The 13,708-nt window shown below is 37.3% G+C and overlaps 1 protein-coding gene and 1 non-coding gene across 2 annotated transcripts; both read left to right on the top strand.

Annotated features, from left to right (window-relative positions):
- Window positions 1–1,026: 1,026 nt before the first annotated feature.
- LOC113275791 (transcription initiation factor TFIID subunit 8-like) lies at window positions 1,027–2,985 on the top strand. The gene is made up of 2 exons (XM_026525356.1): window positions 1,027–1,242; window positions 1,420–2,985. The coding sequence occupies exon 2, from the start codon at window positions 1,509–1,511 to the stop codon at window positions 2,628–2,630; it is 1,122 nt and encodes a 373-aa protein (XP_026381141.1). The 5' UTR covers window positions 1,027–1,242; window positions 1,420–1,508; the 3' UTR covers window positions 2,631–2,985.
- A 1,727-nt stretch (window positions 2,986–4,712) lies between these two features.
- LOC113276958 lies at window positions 4,713–4,818 on the top strand. The gene has a single exon (XR_003324741.1). It is a non-coding gene; the product is annotated as a U6 spliceosomal RNA (small nuclear RNA).
- Window positions 4,819–13,708: the final 8,890 nt, after the last annotated feature.

Here is a 13,708-nt window from a genome sequence, read left to right as displayed (position 1 = left end):
GTTGTTGTTTTTTAGAAAGGAAGAAGAGTTGTTGTGGTTGATTGGCTAAGAAGATGATGTTGCTGCTGAAATGAAATTGCAGGTGCAGTTGCAATTGGTGGTTGTTACAGGGAGAAAATGAGAAGTGGTTGCATCTGTTGGCTCATGTTGTGATCATGAAGTTGTTGCAGGGGTTCTAAGTTCAACAAAATGCAAGGATTAATGGGTTTGATTTGTTTCTCTTGTTGCTTACAGGAAGATGAAACTGAGATGACATTAGTGTTATAACTAGGTTCGATGTCAGTTAAGATGAGAAGGAGAGTAAGAGGATGGCTTTGTTTGAATGAGTCTTGGCTGAAGAGAAATCAAGTAGTTCTGGTGGTGTTGGAATTGTAGTATATGAGTTTGTGGTGCTATTGAAGGTTGGTGTGGTTTTAGTGGAGCTTATAGGTGTCGGTGTAGCTGAAATGAAATTGCAATGGGTTGCAGGTCCAAGATAACAAAACAATGTGTTGTTGTGCTGCAGAGAAGCTACAAAAATGACTTAGATGTATGCTAGGACTGTGCACGGGTGAAGAGTATAATGGCTTGAATATGGCTCAGGCGAGTTGACTCACCAATCCAGACTGACTCACCGAGGGTTAAACTGTCTTTTACTAAGGAGTTTAACTGACACGCGTGTATTTAACGACTGTTAACAGTTTTTTGAAAAAAACGGATGGAAAAGGTCAATCTCGGCCACTTTATATAAACATTCAAAAAAACGGCCATTTTGTGAAATAAATTACAAAAACATGGCCACTTTATTAAAAAGCCCATATAATTTCCCCAACAAAAGTAATACTCTGTCACTGCCAACTGCTTGGCGTGAGTATCTGTCCACCTGGTCATTCACTATACGTCAGCACAGAAACTATCCACGTCACATGGCAACACGGTAATAACGCGTGAGCAGGATAGCAATTCTGGAACGTCACCACAGGTAAGAAAATATTTTCCCCTAGAAATTCCCGATCTGTGTTAACTAGAAGCGCAGTTCTATAAATAAACACGAGACACAACCTCTAATGGATCTGCCTCTTCTCACCACCACCACCGCCACCTCCTAAACCAGCTCCCTCTTTCATTTCTTCTAGGGTTTTGTTAGGGTTTTAGATTTTTCCCAATTTTTCATCCCAATTATTCAATCAGAATACCAAAATTAGGGTTTCTTTGGTACGAAGGTGGTGATTCTTGGGTTTTTCGAAACCCTAACTACTACTGGTAAGACACTTCACCTCTAGAAATTTGTTTGAGTTTTCTCGTTTTTTGTTTCTGTTTGAAATGCAATATCAGTCTAGGGTTTATTCTTTGAATCTTATTGTCAGAGAGTTTTTGTTCTTGAATGAACGGATTATTTCTATAAAAAACCCTAAACGAAGATTTTGGTGAAAACCTTAGGGGAGGAGATTTGAGTGAAGAAGAGGAGAGGAACAAAGAGAGATATGGTGTTGTTTCTTTGTGGTGAAGTGATATGAAGTGTATTGAATATGAATGATGGAGGTAAGGAGAATGGAAGTCAGAACAGCAACAAAGGGAAGAAGAAATTATTGCTAAATAATGGTGGTGGTGGAGGAGATGATTTTGCTAGAGCAATTGCAAGAATTGCGGTGGCACAGATATGTGAAACTATGGGATTTGAGACCCTTCATGAGTCTGCTTTAGATGCTCTTTCTGACATTGTGATTCGTTACCTTTGTGATTTAGGGAAAACGGCTCATTTTTATGCTAATTTGGCTGGAAGAATGGATTCTAATGCTTTTGATATAATTCAAGGATTGGAAGATTTGGGTTTCTCGCAGGGTTTTGTTAATGCATCAGATATGAATCGTTGTTTAGTTGAGTCGGGTATAGTTAGAGAGATAACAGATTATGTGAATTCAGCAAAAGATATTCCGTTTGCCAGAACTGTTCCACGGTTTCCTTTTGTTAGAGAACGGAAAGCTACACCGAGTTTTCTTCAAATTGGTGAAACACCAGCTGGTAAACATATTCCTGCTTGGTTACCTGCTTTTCCTGATCCTCATACTTATATTCATACTCCTGTATGGAATGAGAAAGTGAGGGATCCTAAAGCAGATAAAATCGAGCAAGCAAGACAGAGGAGAAAAGCAGAACGTTCATTGTTGAGTTTGCAGCAGAGGTTAGCTTCTAGTGGTTCAGAGTTACCCAGCTCAGTTGGAAATGGTACTAACCAAGCAATAGATACTAATCCTTTTCTTGCTCCACCTATCACATCTTCTGATAATGAAGAAGAACCAGTACATGTTCATTCATCTAAGTCGCGGAAAGAATTGGTAGGGGAGAATCGGATCTCCGTGCTAGAGACGTTTGCACCAGCTATTGAAGCAGCAAGTAAGAGCGGGTCTTCTGAAGTGGGTGATGGTGTGAGTAAAGCTGTTCTTCCTCTAAACAAGAAACCGGTTGTTCATTTTAAATTTGGAATTGGGAGGAAATCCTTAGGAATGCCTGTAGATTTGACTCTTCAAAACAGCATTGGAAAGCCAATTGTTTGGTTCCGAAGGGATGAAGAGAAAGATGATAAGAAAAGGAGAGCAGAGCAAATTCTGAAGGAAGCTATTGAAAATCCGCAGGATCTTGCTCAGTTGTAAAGTAATTTTTTTACAGGGTTCGCTTGGTGGGAATTTGTATACTTGTTCCAACTTTCATTGCAATTCATCGGTGAGGAACATTTTTTTTCCCCAATCTTTTTAATGAAACACCCATTCAGGTTCTGATTATTTTGAGGAGGGTCATCTATCTCCCTGCTTTGTTTGGTTACAACTGAAACCCCGCGTCCTTGGTAGCTCACGTGGAGATGGTTCATTACTAATTTTAGATCAGAACGTTCTCCTTGTCCTTTTTAATGTAAAAGCATTTATATAGCAAGTCCCTGTGTGGGTACTACAAATTCTTTTAGTGGTTTTTGCAGCATGCGATTTAGATAAATATAAATTGCTTGTCTAATCCTATCTTCTTATTATTCATTGTTGGGTCTTAAACTTTTATGTCAAGATTGTGATGCTGTTCCCAAGCCATTTCTGGGCAGCTCAAGTAACCATTTTGCTGTCTTAAAAATCAGAGCTTGGTGCCTAGCTGTTTCTTTTTTCTTTTCCTTTTTTTTTTCCTTTTGAATTTATTATTAGGAAACAGTTACTTCTAGTACTGCAATAACATCCAGTTTTTCAGTATCCTCATTGAGAGAACAGAAGCAAATTGCCTGATTTCCTAACATCAGCAGCTCTACCACCCATGTTATGAATATAATTACGACCCCAAACAACATTCTCCAAAAGCAGATGCATTATTTCTGCTGTAAGCCTGCCATTGTGCATTAGAAGTTGCATCTGTGATAGCTCTAGCTATGATATAGGAGTCAGTTTCAAAAGAAACTTTGTGAGATGATGTCTTTTGGCGCATTTGACAGCCCTGAGCACCAAGCGTTGTCATTACTCCTCTCCGTGCTCTATTGATCATAATTTCACATGATTCCCCTGCATTTTCCTGCAGAAGTCACAGGAGACGACTATTAATAGGGAGGGGGTTTAGCAATTTTGATTTCTACTGAGTTTACTCTTGAATTTTATTACTGGCAGTCATGATCTTGATTCTCTGAGCAGTGGGCTTACCACTGAGAGATTGGTTCTGGAATATGTGAGCACATATTTTCTTTCATATCATCCAAGAAAAAATCATCAAAAGTCGACTCCATTCTCTCTGGTCTTCTTCATCTAGGATTAGGCCTGCTATCCTGGTAGGAAGAAACCAAGAAGAGATCCAATGTGAGCTGAACTCCTGAAATTTCGAAAGAAGCTTATGTTGACATTTACTTCCATCCAGATTCTTCTGGAATACTTGCAGTGGAGAAGAAGATGTTGGAAGGTAACTTGATCTTGTCCACAGAGAGCACAATAGTACCTATATTTTAGAAAGTGCCTACCTTTGGTTTAGAAGGAACCATGTCCTTGGAGCATTTCGATTCACCCTATGAGGAGCTGGAGGATCCTAAAGAGGTTTCCAGACATCATGGTTCACATTATTACTAGTACTAGTAGAGCTGTGGACAGTATTATAAGCACTTTTGACTGAGATTCCATTTCTGGCTGGTGACCAAATCAAGTGATCTTCATGATTTATATGATGGGGTCATGGCTAAAATCTTGTGAGCTGTTGAGATATTTGATGTCAGGGTTGATGCTGAGAGTTGAGATATTTGATGTTGTTCCATGACACAGTGTTGGGCAGGAAAAGTTCACAGACCAAATTGAAATTCATAGAGTAGGATGTCAGGGTTGCGAGTAGAACAAGTTTGGAGACCCACTATCCAACTGACCAGTCAAAGAATGATTTCTGACAATATCTAAGCCCTGACCAGAAATATTAAGATGATGAAGAGGATTACCTTGGGAGAGGATTGCAAAATCCTTACCCGCAGTTGGCTGGAGCTGGCACATTCTCCAGGCAGGTTTGCAGTGCCTAAATGGTTTGAGACCTACAAATTTTAGGACTGGTGCATTTCTACTGAGAGGACTAATTAAGCAGACAGGCTTTCGTTTTAATATTTTTCTTCCGTCTATAAGTAAAATTTTCTATCCAAAATGAATCAAATATTAAAACTCTCAAATAGTGCCTTCAGAAATTTGTTACATTACCTTTTCTACACCTGCTTATTTAAACTAAATGCTGTATAAAATGTTCCTTCGGGGACATCCAATAAAACTGGAACACGATACAGAAAAGATTAGCATGGCCCCTGCGGAAGGATGATCGAGAAAATGCTGTATAAAATAAAAAACATGTACTAATTTATGTTGCTCAACATATCAAAACTGAAGGATGATGAATGGAATCAGTAAACCGAGCACTATAAAAGATCCTTGATCCTGCAAGAATATTTTTGGAACATGAAACAAGGGGGCTGTGTTGCCTGTTTCTCAGCGACATACTCATTTTCCTCATCTTACTTTGAGGAATTTCCCACAGTTCAGGTTTTTGATGGAGGATCCTGCAAGACACGTCAACCTAGATTTTGTGTTCGCCTCTGCAAATGGACTTGGCTGCTCCTTTTTAACCATGCACACATCCCACACTCTTATGACTCCATCTGACGATGCAGATGCTACTAGATATGGAGATTCAGAGTTTTCCACATCATCAATGGTACTGCTAGACAGAACTGCAATTCCTTTCACACGGTTTGAATGTGATTTCTCAATACAATATGCTACCTTCCCACTGGTTGGATCCCATGCTGTGACATTACAGTCCCCCCCACCAGTAGTCAACAGTCCATTAGCAGATACAGCTGCACAAAGAATTCTCTTCTGGCTCGGGCTGTTCATCTCTAAAACCAACTTGGCATCCTCAGCTTCATGAATACAAACTTTATCTTCCATAACCAAAAAGAATTTACTCCCATCCGAATCAAATTTCACCATTGAAGCTTCTTTATTGAACCTGCAGCAAAAACTCCTTCTTCCTCTGACTAAATTCGACATAGCTAAACAAGAATCTCTACCAACACTCAATGCCAACTTTCCAGACTTATGTATACTCAAATCGTTAACACTTTTTCTATGAGCTTGTATACTTTTGTAATGCACAAAAGGATCAGCATCATAGATACTAACAGTACCATCTTCAGAACCGCTGAGGAGATTACGAGGGTAAGAAAGTGAAGATGAGTTAAAGAAAGAAACACAAGTAATAGCTCCTGTTTGGTTCATGAGAGATCCAACTTCTGAAGAAGTGGTTATATCATAAACTTTAATGAAATCATCTGCTCCACCAGAGACCGCTACCGGACCAGAGATAGCAACACATTTGATTGCTGAGATATGAGATGGGTAGGAGAAAAGTGGGATTAGGGTTTCAGATTTGAGCTTGAATCCCCATAGAAACTTCTCCCAAGAACCAATTAAGGGTGCACACGGTACGGTTCGGCTCGGTTCTTGCCGAGACCGAGTATCTGTACCTTACACCCTTCGGTACCAAAAAAATGGACCGGTCCCGGTACCGAGTACCTCGGTTCCGGTTCCATTCTGGACTGGCCGGTTTCGGTCGGTACCGGTTCCGGTCGGTACCGGTTCCGGTTTCGGTCGGTACCGGTTCCGGTTCCATTTCAGGGAAAAAAAAAAAAAAAAACAGAAACCTACTGCCCTGTTTTTTACTTTTTTACCTGTTTTTTTACCTATTTTTCAATATCTCAAAGCAACAACTAATAAGTAGCAATATTAATAGCAAACCAAACAAACAATGTCTTGAAAATCTTAAAAAAGAAGTAGCAGTAGTCACAGACACACACTAAGTCTTGAAAATGAGAAAATCTGATAAAAGAACAACTAGCAGTCTAGCAGTGCTGCAGTAGCCTTGAATATTGATCTTCTAATCCATGTCAGCAACACTTGTGGTGTCATCATTGTTGATAGGACCAAGTAACGCTGCAAAAAAATAATAATAGCAGTTAGTAACCATTAGACTATCTATTACTGCCAAACACAAGTAATAATGTAATATGTTACCTTCTTCAATTTCAACATCATCATCTGGTATGTAATCAGATAGAAGATCAAGTTGTATTGGCTTCCTTAGCCAGCTTTGTGTGCAAAGCAATGCCTCAACTGTCCTTGTAGATAAAGAGCTTCTACAAGGACTTAAGACTCGCTTTCCTGTGCTAAAAGCAGACTCAGAGGCAACAGAAGACACAGGAATGGCTAATATGTCCTTAGCCATATGTCCAAGTATCTTATACTTTGTACTGTTGGTCTTCCACCAACCCAATAAGTCAAACTCCTCCTCATCATCTTCTCCTTCACCTTGTTCATACTCGTCAATGTAATATTTATCCAACTCCGTTTTTCCCTCATCATCATTTGGGCCTTTCTTGAACCTTTTACTCCTTGACATCAACTCTTTCATACGACTTGGCCCTGTCACTGGTTTACTTACCACTGCTTTGGCTTGTCCCTGGATAGAACTACTTGACTCCTCATGAACTGAATAAACATCCTTATATTCTTCAAATAGAATCTTAAAATCCAACTTAACAAGCTTCATAACAGATTCAACCTTAGAAGAACTCTTCCCATACAAGAGATCAAGAGCAAACTGTAGTCCTTTTTCTTTCTCTCTAGGATCTAACAACATGGCAAAAAAGATTGTAGGGTTCATCTTTGCATAATCACCCCAATATTTGTTATACTTCTTAAACATTTTTCCAGCCATAGTAGCAATAAAAGGATCTTCATCTACATTATCTCTAAACTCAACTAGTTGCTCATATATGATAACTAATTGCCATAAGAAAGTGTTTGTTGTTACCTTAGTCGAGGCTGAAAATGCAACAGTGGCATCAAATAATACTTTCAAACATTTGACAAGGCCTCTGGCAAAGATACAGTCCTCTTCACATGGAGCAGGTTTCCTCACTACTACCTTCTTCTTCTTCTTTTGTGCCTTCTTCTTCCCTGTCACCTCAACTTCTTCTTGTTCTTCTTCACTAAATTCTTCTTCTTCTTCACCAACATTAACATCAATATCAAAATCATTAGCATCAGGTAGATCTTTCTCACTCTGTTTTGGGTAATAAAACAACTGCCGATATTCCTTGTCATACCTTTCTAACCTAATAAATGCTTTTTCAAACACTTCTGCAGCCTGTAGCATCAAGAATGTGCTGTTCCACCTAGTCTTAACATCTAATATCAATGTTACCTTAGACTCTATTCCAACTAATTTTGCACAACGCTTAAGCTTAGCCAACCTAGATGGAGAACCTTTTATATACTTGACAACTGACCTGATTCTTGCAATTGATTTGTTGTAGACCCTCACAGCATCTTTTACCACAAGTGCAAGTACATGAGCTGCACACCTTACCTGAAAAGGTGAATTCAAACAAGTATTAGATATTTTAATAAATAAGTAGAAAGTAAAATAAATAAATAAGTCATATGACTCATATTCATATACATATACTTACATGCAAGTACTTAGCTCTCTCTTCTGCCCCTGTCTTTGAAACAATACTAGTCTTCAAATAATCCATTGCTACCTTGTTGGCACTCACATTATCCAAAGTGACAGTAAACACATCTTTAAGCTCCCAATCTGACAAACACTTCTCTAACATCTCACCAATGTCAATTCCTTTGTGACCACTAACATCACAAAATATAATAATTCTCTTTTGATACTTCCACTGCTGATCAACAAAGTGAACTGTTACACAGATGTAGTTGAAATTGTTTGGTGAAGTCCATGTGTATGTTGTCAAACTAACCCTCTGCTTGGTTGACTTGAAGTAATTTTTCAACTTTTCTTTCTCTAATACATACATGTCTAATAAACATCTATAAATAGTCATTCTACTTGGCACAACAAATCTAGGCTCTAAGACATGCATCATTCTCCTAAAACCTTCACCCTCAACTGCTCTAAATGACATCTCATCAATTATAATAAATTCAACAACTGCCATTTTACATTTATCCTGACTGAAATTAGTACAGACTAACTGACCTTCATCCTCACCCAGTGCTGCAGGATTTAATGTCAGAGTTTGTTGTCCTTTTGGCTTTGGCTTGTTAGGATTCTGCTTGCATCTGTTGAAGTGCTTCCATATTCCACTTGTACCATTCTTTCCAGTATGAGCCTTTATCACCTTCTTGCAGTAATTGCATGCAGCATCTTGAACATTTAACCTCTTGAAATAATTCCAAACGTTAGAAGTTATCTTACTACCACCCGTTTGAGTAGAAGTAGCTTCTACATCTACTTCTGCTGTCTCTGGCTGTGCTGCTTCATTTGTTGGTTGCATTGAGGATCCAACAACTGTATCTGTGGCAGTGGTAGGTGTAGCAGTTGTAGGTGTAGGAGTAGCTGTTTCATGAGCTTGACTTAATGCATCCATGCCAGCTTATGACTGAAATGAAACAAGAAATGAAACAAGAAATGAAATCAAACAATTGAAATAAGAACTCAACTGAAGCATAAATGCATAAAGCATAACTGCACAAAATGAAGACCTTAAAGGAAATAAAGACATTGTATCATACATATAAAAGTTCATGAATATTAAAAACATTGTTCTAAGCATAAGTGCATAAGCATAAGTGCATAACTGCATAAGTTCTAAGCATAATTTCATTAAGCATAAGCATAACTGCATAACTGCATAAGTTACAACTTTTAAGCATTCCACAAGGCAGAAGTTCCATTTCTGGACATGTTAGCCCTATAAGTCCTTCCACAGTAATTGCAAGAAATGAAATGAAATGAAACAAGAAATGAAATAAGAACTCAACTGAAGCATAAATGCATAAAGCATAACTGCATAAAATGAAGACCTCAAAGGAAATAAAGACATTGTATCATACTTCATACATATAAAAGTTCATAAATATTAAAAACATTGTTCTAAGCATAACTGCATAAGCATAAGTGCATAACTGCATAAGTTCTAACTTCTAAGCATAATTTCATTAAGCATAAGCATAACTGCATAAGTTACAACTTCTAAGCATTATTGCAACTTCTAAGCATTCCACAAGGCAGAAGTTCCATTTCTGGACATGTTAGCCCTATAAGTCCTTCCACAGTAATTGCAAGAGGGTTCTTCAACATTTCTCCAAGTGAAATGACGCCATATTTCCATCACTGACAAAGTTGGCACTTCCTGTATTTGAGCTCAGTGAATAAGACATAATACATGTGAACAGTGAACTAGTACATGAAATTTAACTATCTTCAATCCTTAAAGTGGACTAGTACATGAATAAGAAGAAGAAAACATGTAATCTAGTAAACAGTGGACAATCATTTATAGTGCTTCAATCATTTACTGTGAACTAGTACATGTGAACATTTAAAGTTTAGTAATTTTTGAAATCTGTTTAACATGTGCTTCTAGTACTTGTGTGACATGCAGTTAAGAAAGAACATAAAGTTCAGTAATCAGAAAGAGGCTATGTACAATGCGTTCCATAAAATTCTTTAGACAATGATTCCCATTCTATAGAAGAAGATAAAAATGTTTTACTGTTATGAAATTGTAAAGTTCAGGATTTTTCTACCTTGTGCAATTGATGCAGTCCTGCGGCTCCTGCCTTTGATAATGTACCTTGATTTTACTTGTCAGGCAATTGGTCTCAATCTTTGGCCTGTAGAGTGGGGTAATGTAGCTTATGATCAGCAAAATCTGGCAACTCATTGCTTATAAATTGCCACTCTTAACAATGACTGACCCAATCTTATACAGTCAATTAAAAACTCGTATAGGAACACTAAATTTGGTGGTTAAGCTCAAAATTATAAAAAGATGCATTGAAATTGTATGATAAAATGCCTGTTCTACTTCGATTTCCCAGAATTAAAATTAAAAGCTAATGAAACACAATTAGCCAGGAATTCAACAAACCCAAAATAGAGACACGGAAACAAAAGGCAAGAATACTTACAGAGGTAAGAGTGGGCTACACAAGGTTATGTGAACTGGTTATCTAATTACTTGTGAAAATCCATACAAATACCTCTGGAAGTGAACAATTTAGCTTTCTATTTCAAGTATGATTCATAATAACTGTTCAAAAACATTCATCAATAGCCTTTAAACTAACTCAATCAAAAGAATGGTAAACTAAATACTCAGAGTCAAATTCAACACCCATGTTAACATTTTATCAGCATTCACAAAACTAAAAAACAACTATTAGTCTATTACAGAAATTTTTAGGTAACCCTAGCTTTAGAATAGCATTTCCATCTTCACGGCTAAACTACTGCTCATGAATCAAAGATCTAAAAGCAAAAAAAATCATCCAAAAATGTGACTGAACACTAAAAGCCTAGATTTAGTTTCAGAAGTGTAAAAGAAACAACATCCATATGAAGAAGAAAAAGATCTTACGGTGATTGCAGTGAATCCTTTAAGCCGCTACTCGCTATGAAGGTTTGGTGGGAGATGAAGAAAATCCTTTAAGCCGCTACTCGCTAGAGAAAACAAAAATCCGTTAATCTCAATCACAGATTCACAGACATGCATACAAAAATTAAAATCAAAAAATTAAAAATTACTTACCACCGGAATTGTTCTTCTAATTTTCTTCACACCGGAATTAAAAACGAAGAGACAGACGAAGTAATACGGTTTGAACTTTTAATCGTTTGATTGAAGGTTAACAGAGAAGATGAAGATCAGAAGAAGGGGAGAATTTCTTCTCCTTCTCAGAGAGAAGTACTGAGAAGAGGCGAGAAAAAATTAAGGGAACTGAAACCCTAAGAATTTCTTCTCCTTCTCACAGTGAGCTTATATACCCCCTATTAATCCAATGGCTGAGACAGATCCTTTATCCCCTAAATCTAACGGTCATAATTATTCGGGACTTCGGTCCGGTACGGGACGGTTCATGTGTTGGACCGTGTACCTGTACCCCCAGAGCTCGGTTCCTATTTTTGGGACCGGTACTTGTACCTTGTACCTCGGTTCGGTCCAAAATCAGGTACGGTTCCATCGGTTCCGGTTCGGTCCGTCGGTCGGCTCGGTTCCTGTGCACCCTTAGTCATGATGTGTTGTTTCTCTCTGTAGGCGCAAGGGTTTAGCTCCGTCTTTGTGAAGCAGTCAATTTGTAGGGTTTAACTGCGGGAGAAAGCGGAGAACTGGAGAAGGGGGAAAAGGCTTAGGCCCATTTAGTTTTCTCACTCTCAAGCCCAGGGTTATTATATAATTTGAAGGAAGGGACCACCCATTTTTCATGGGGGCACATCCTAAGTTACTAAGATAAGCATTTTGTTAATGCCAAACTTACCCTTGTTAATTAAATTAGCTAGTGTAATAATTAATTAGTGATTAGTTAGTGATTTATTAACAAGAGAGTTTTGTTAGAAAAAGAATTATTGAGATGGGTACACATGAAATGAGTGATTCTAGTGATGATATCTCCTCCTCTGAATCAGAACCAACTTCACCTAATAGAGTATTTGTTAAGCTTTATAACGATACGTATATGAGTTATTTGTTAAATGATGAATGCTTTCTTTCCCAAACTCAATCTCAAGACCCAAGTGATGGATTTTTCCAGCCAAAACCGGAGGATGGAGTTACGGGTACTCATGTATGGCTCAAATTTAATTAATGTAGCTTGAATTGGATTATGAAAATGATTTTACCTAAACCCAATCTCATACTCAACCTCAAACACAAAATGATGATTTTTTATAAGCCAAATCCAGAAAATGAATAGATCGATGAGGAACCTTATGCTAATAATATACACATGTACACTTCTATATGATGTTTAATGTCCATTTTGTAGGTTGAATTATCAAAAAAATTGAATTTTTTACAAGAAGTTCGGTTATCCAGTGTTGGGTTCGGCTTATAATTATCAGCTGAACCTACTTGTGATGAACAGTTCGGCTATTAGTTACTAGCCGAACCTAACTGGTATGGTACAAAGATGAACAATTCGTCTCATTCGAAACACAATACTTTAATCCAAACAAACGAGTGAAATCGAATGAAAAATCTATGAAACCTACTTAAATTCTTTGATTCATAAATCTAGCAGAAAAATCTCGGTACCTCATCCAGTTTGAACAGTATTAAGCGGCTTGCAAACACTAGTTTACTATCATACTTCAAACTGAAATATAGTTGAGACTGTTAACCCTCCGAGCAACTGAACTTCGATTGTGCTCCCTAAGTCTCTTGGATCTCGCAAGACCCTATGCACTTGATTCCCCTAGCTGACGTCCTTTACATGCATATGAGTTCTTTAGCTGAAGTAAAGGCTTTAACCAATCTTTCTCTAAAAAATAACCTATTGATTTCCTTCAGATATATTTCAGTGAAAGTAATGGCAATTTGTTTACTTTGAAGGATCTTCAAGAGAAAAGAAGATATCAAGTAAACCTCAACAACTTCTTCAAAAGGTTATAAAGATTCTTAATCGGCTAATCGGTTTTACCTCACAAGAAAAATCTGAAACTAATTAAGATATAAATCTTATGGAAATAAAAAGTCTGAGACGAAGAGCATTTTGTAATATAACTTTATTCCTTAATAAATCGTACATTCTTGAATGGTCGTATAACAGAAGAGCCGGACCTTAGAATAGACAGGAATTACAATGATCAAGATAAGATTCTAGATGTCATGAACTATCAAATAAACGATACTCTAATCGGGCTTCACGAATCCCTGATTAAAAACTTTAATAGTCATAACCTAATACAGTTTCTTTAAGAAACCTAGGTCTTTATAAGATGACTCTAGCGCAACTAAGACACAAAGTGACACGATTGAGATTCTAGGTTGCATAGATTCCTCTATTTATATTGATAAATTAGGCTAGATTGCATAAATTTCAAGCAATAATTTCTTGATAAAAAATCAAGTTCGTTAATTAATATCCGTGTTTACAAATTACTTTGATCCCAAGAAAACTTAACTTCTCAATATAGATTGATTCCAAGGATTGGAAATCTTCTAACCATGTGAGAAGTTTTTCTTGAGTTACAAAAAAGAAAAATAGTCCCACAAAACTGGTGAACTATCAAGCAAAATTGGAGTTCATTAACATCCCAAAATATGGCAGTTCACGAACTAAAAAAACAGTTTTCTTATATGTTACATTTGAAGTGTATAAAAACAAATTTGCAAGTATATAACGAACTGTTAATCAGTCTATAT

This window comes from Papaver somniferum, chromosome 4, assembly GCF_003573695.1.
Source record: "Papaver somniferum cultivar HN1 chromosome 4, ASM357369v1, whole genome shotgun sequence".
NCBI classification, from domain to species: Eukaryota; Viridiplantae; Streptophyta; class Magnoliopsida; order Ranunculales; family Papaveraceae; genus Papaver; species Papaver somniferum.
Note: the sequence above shows the minus strand (reverse complement) of the source record. Positions and strands in the feature narration are given on the sequence as shown.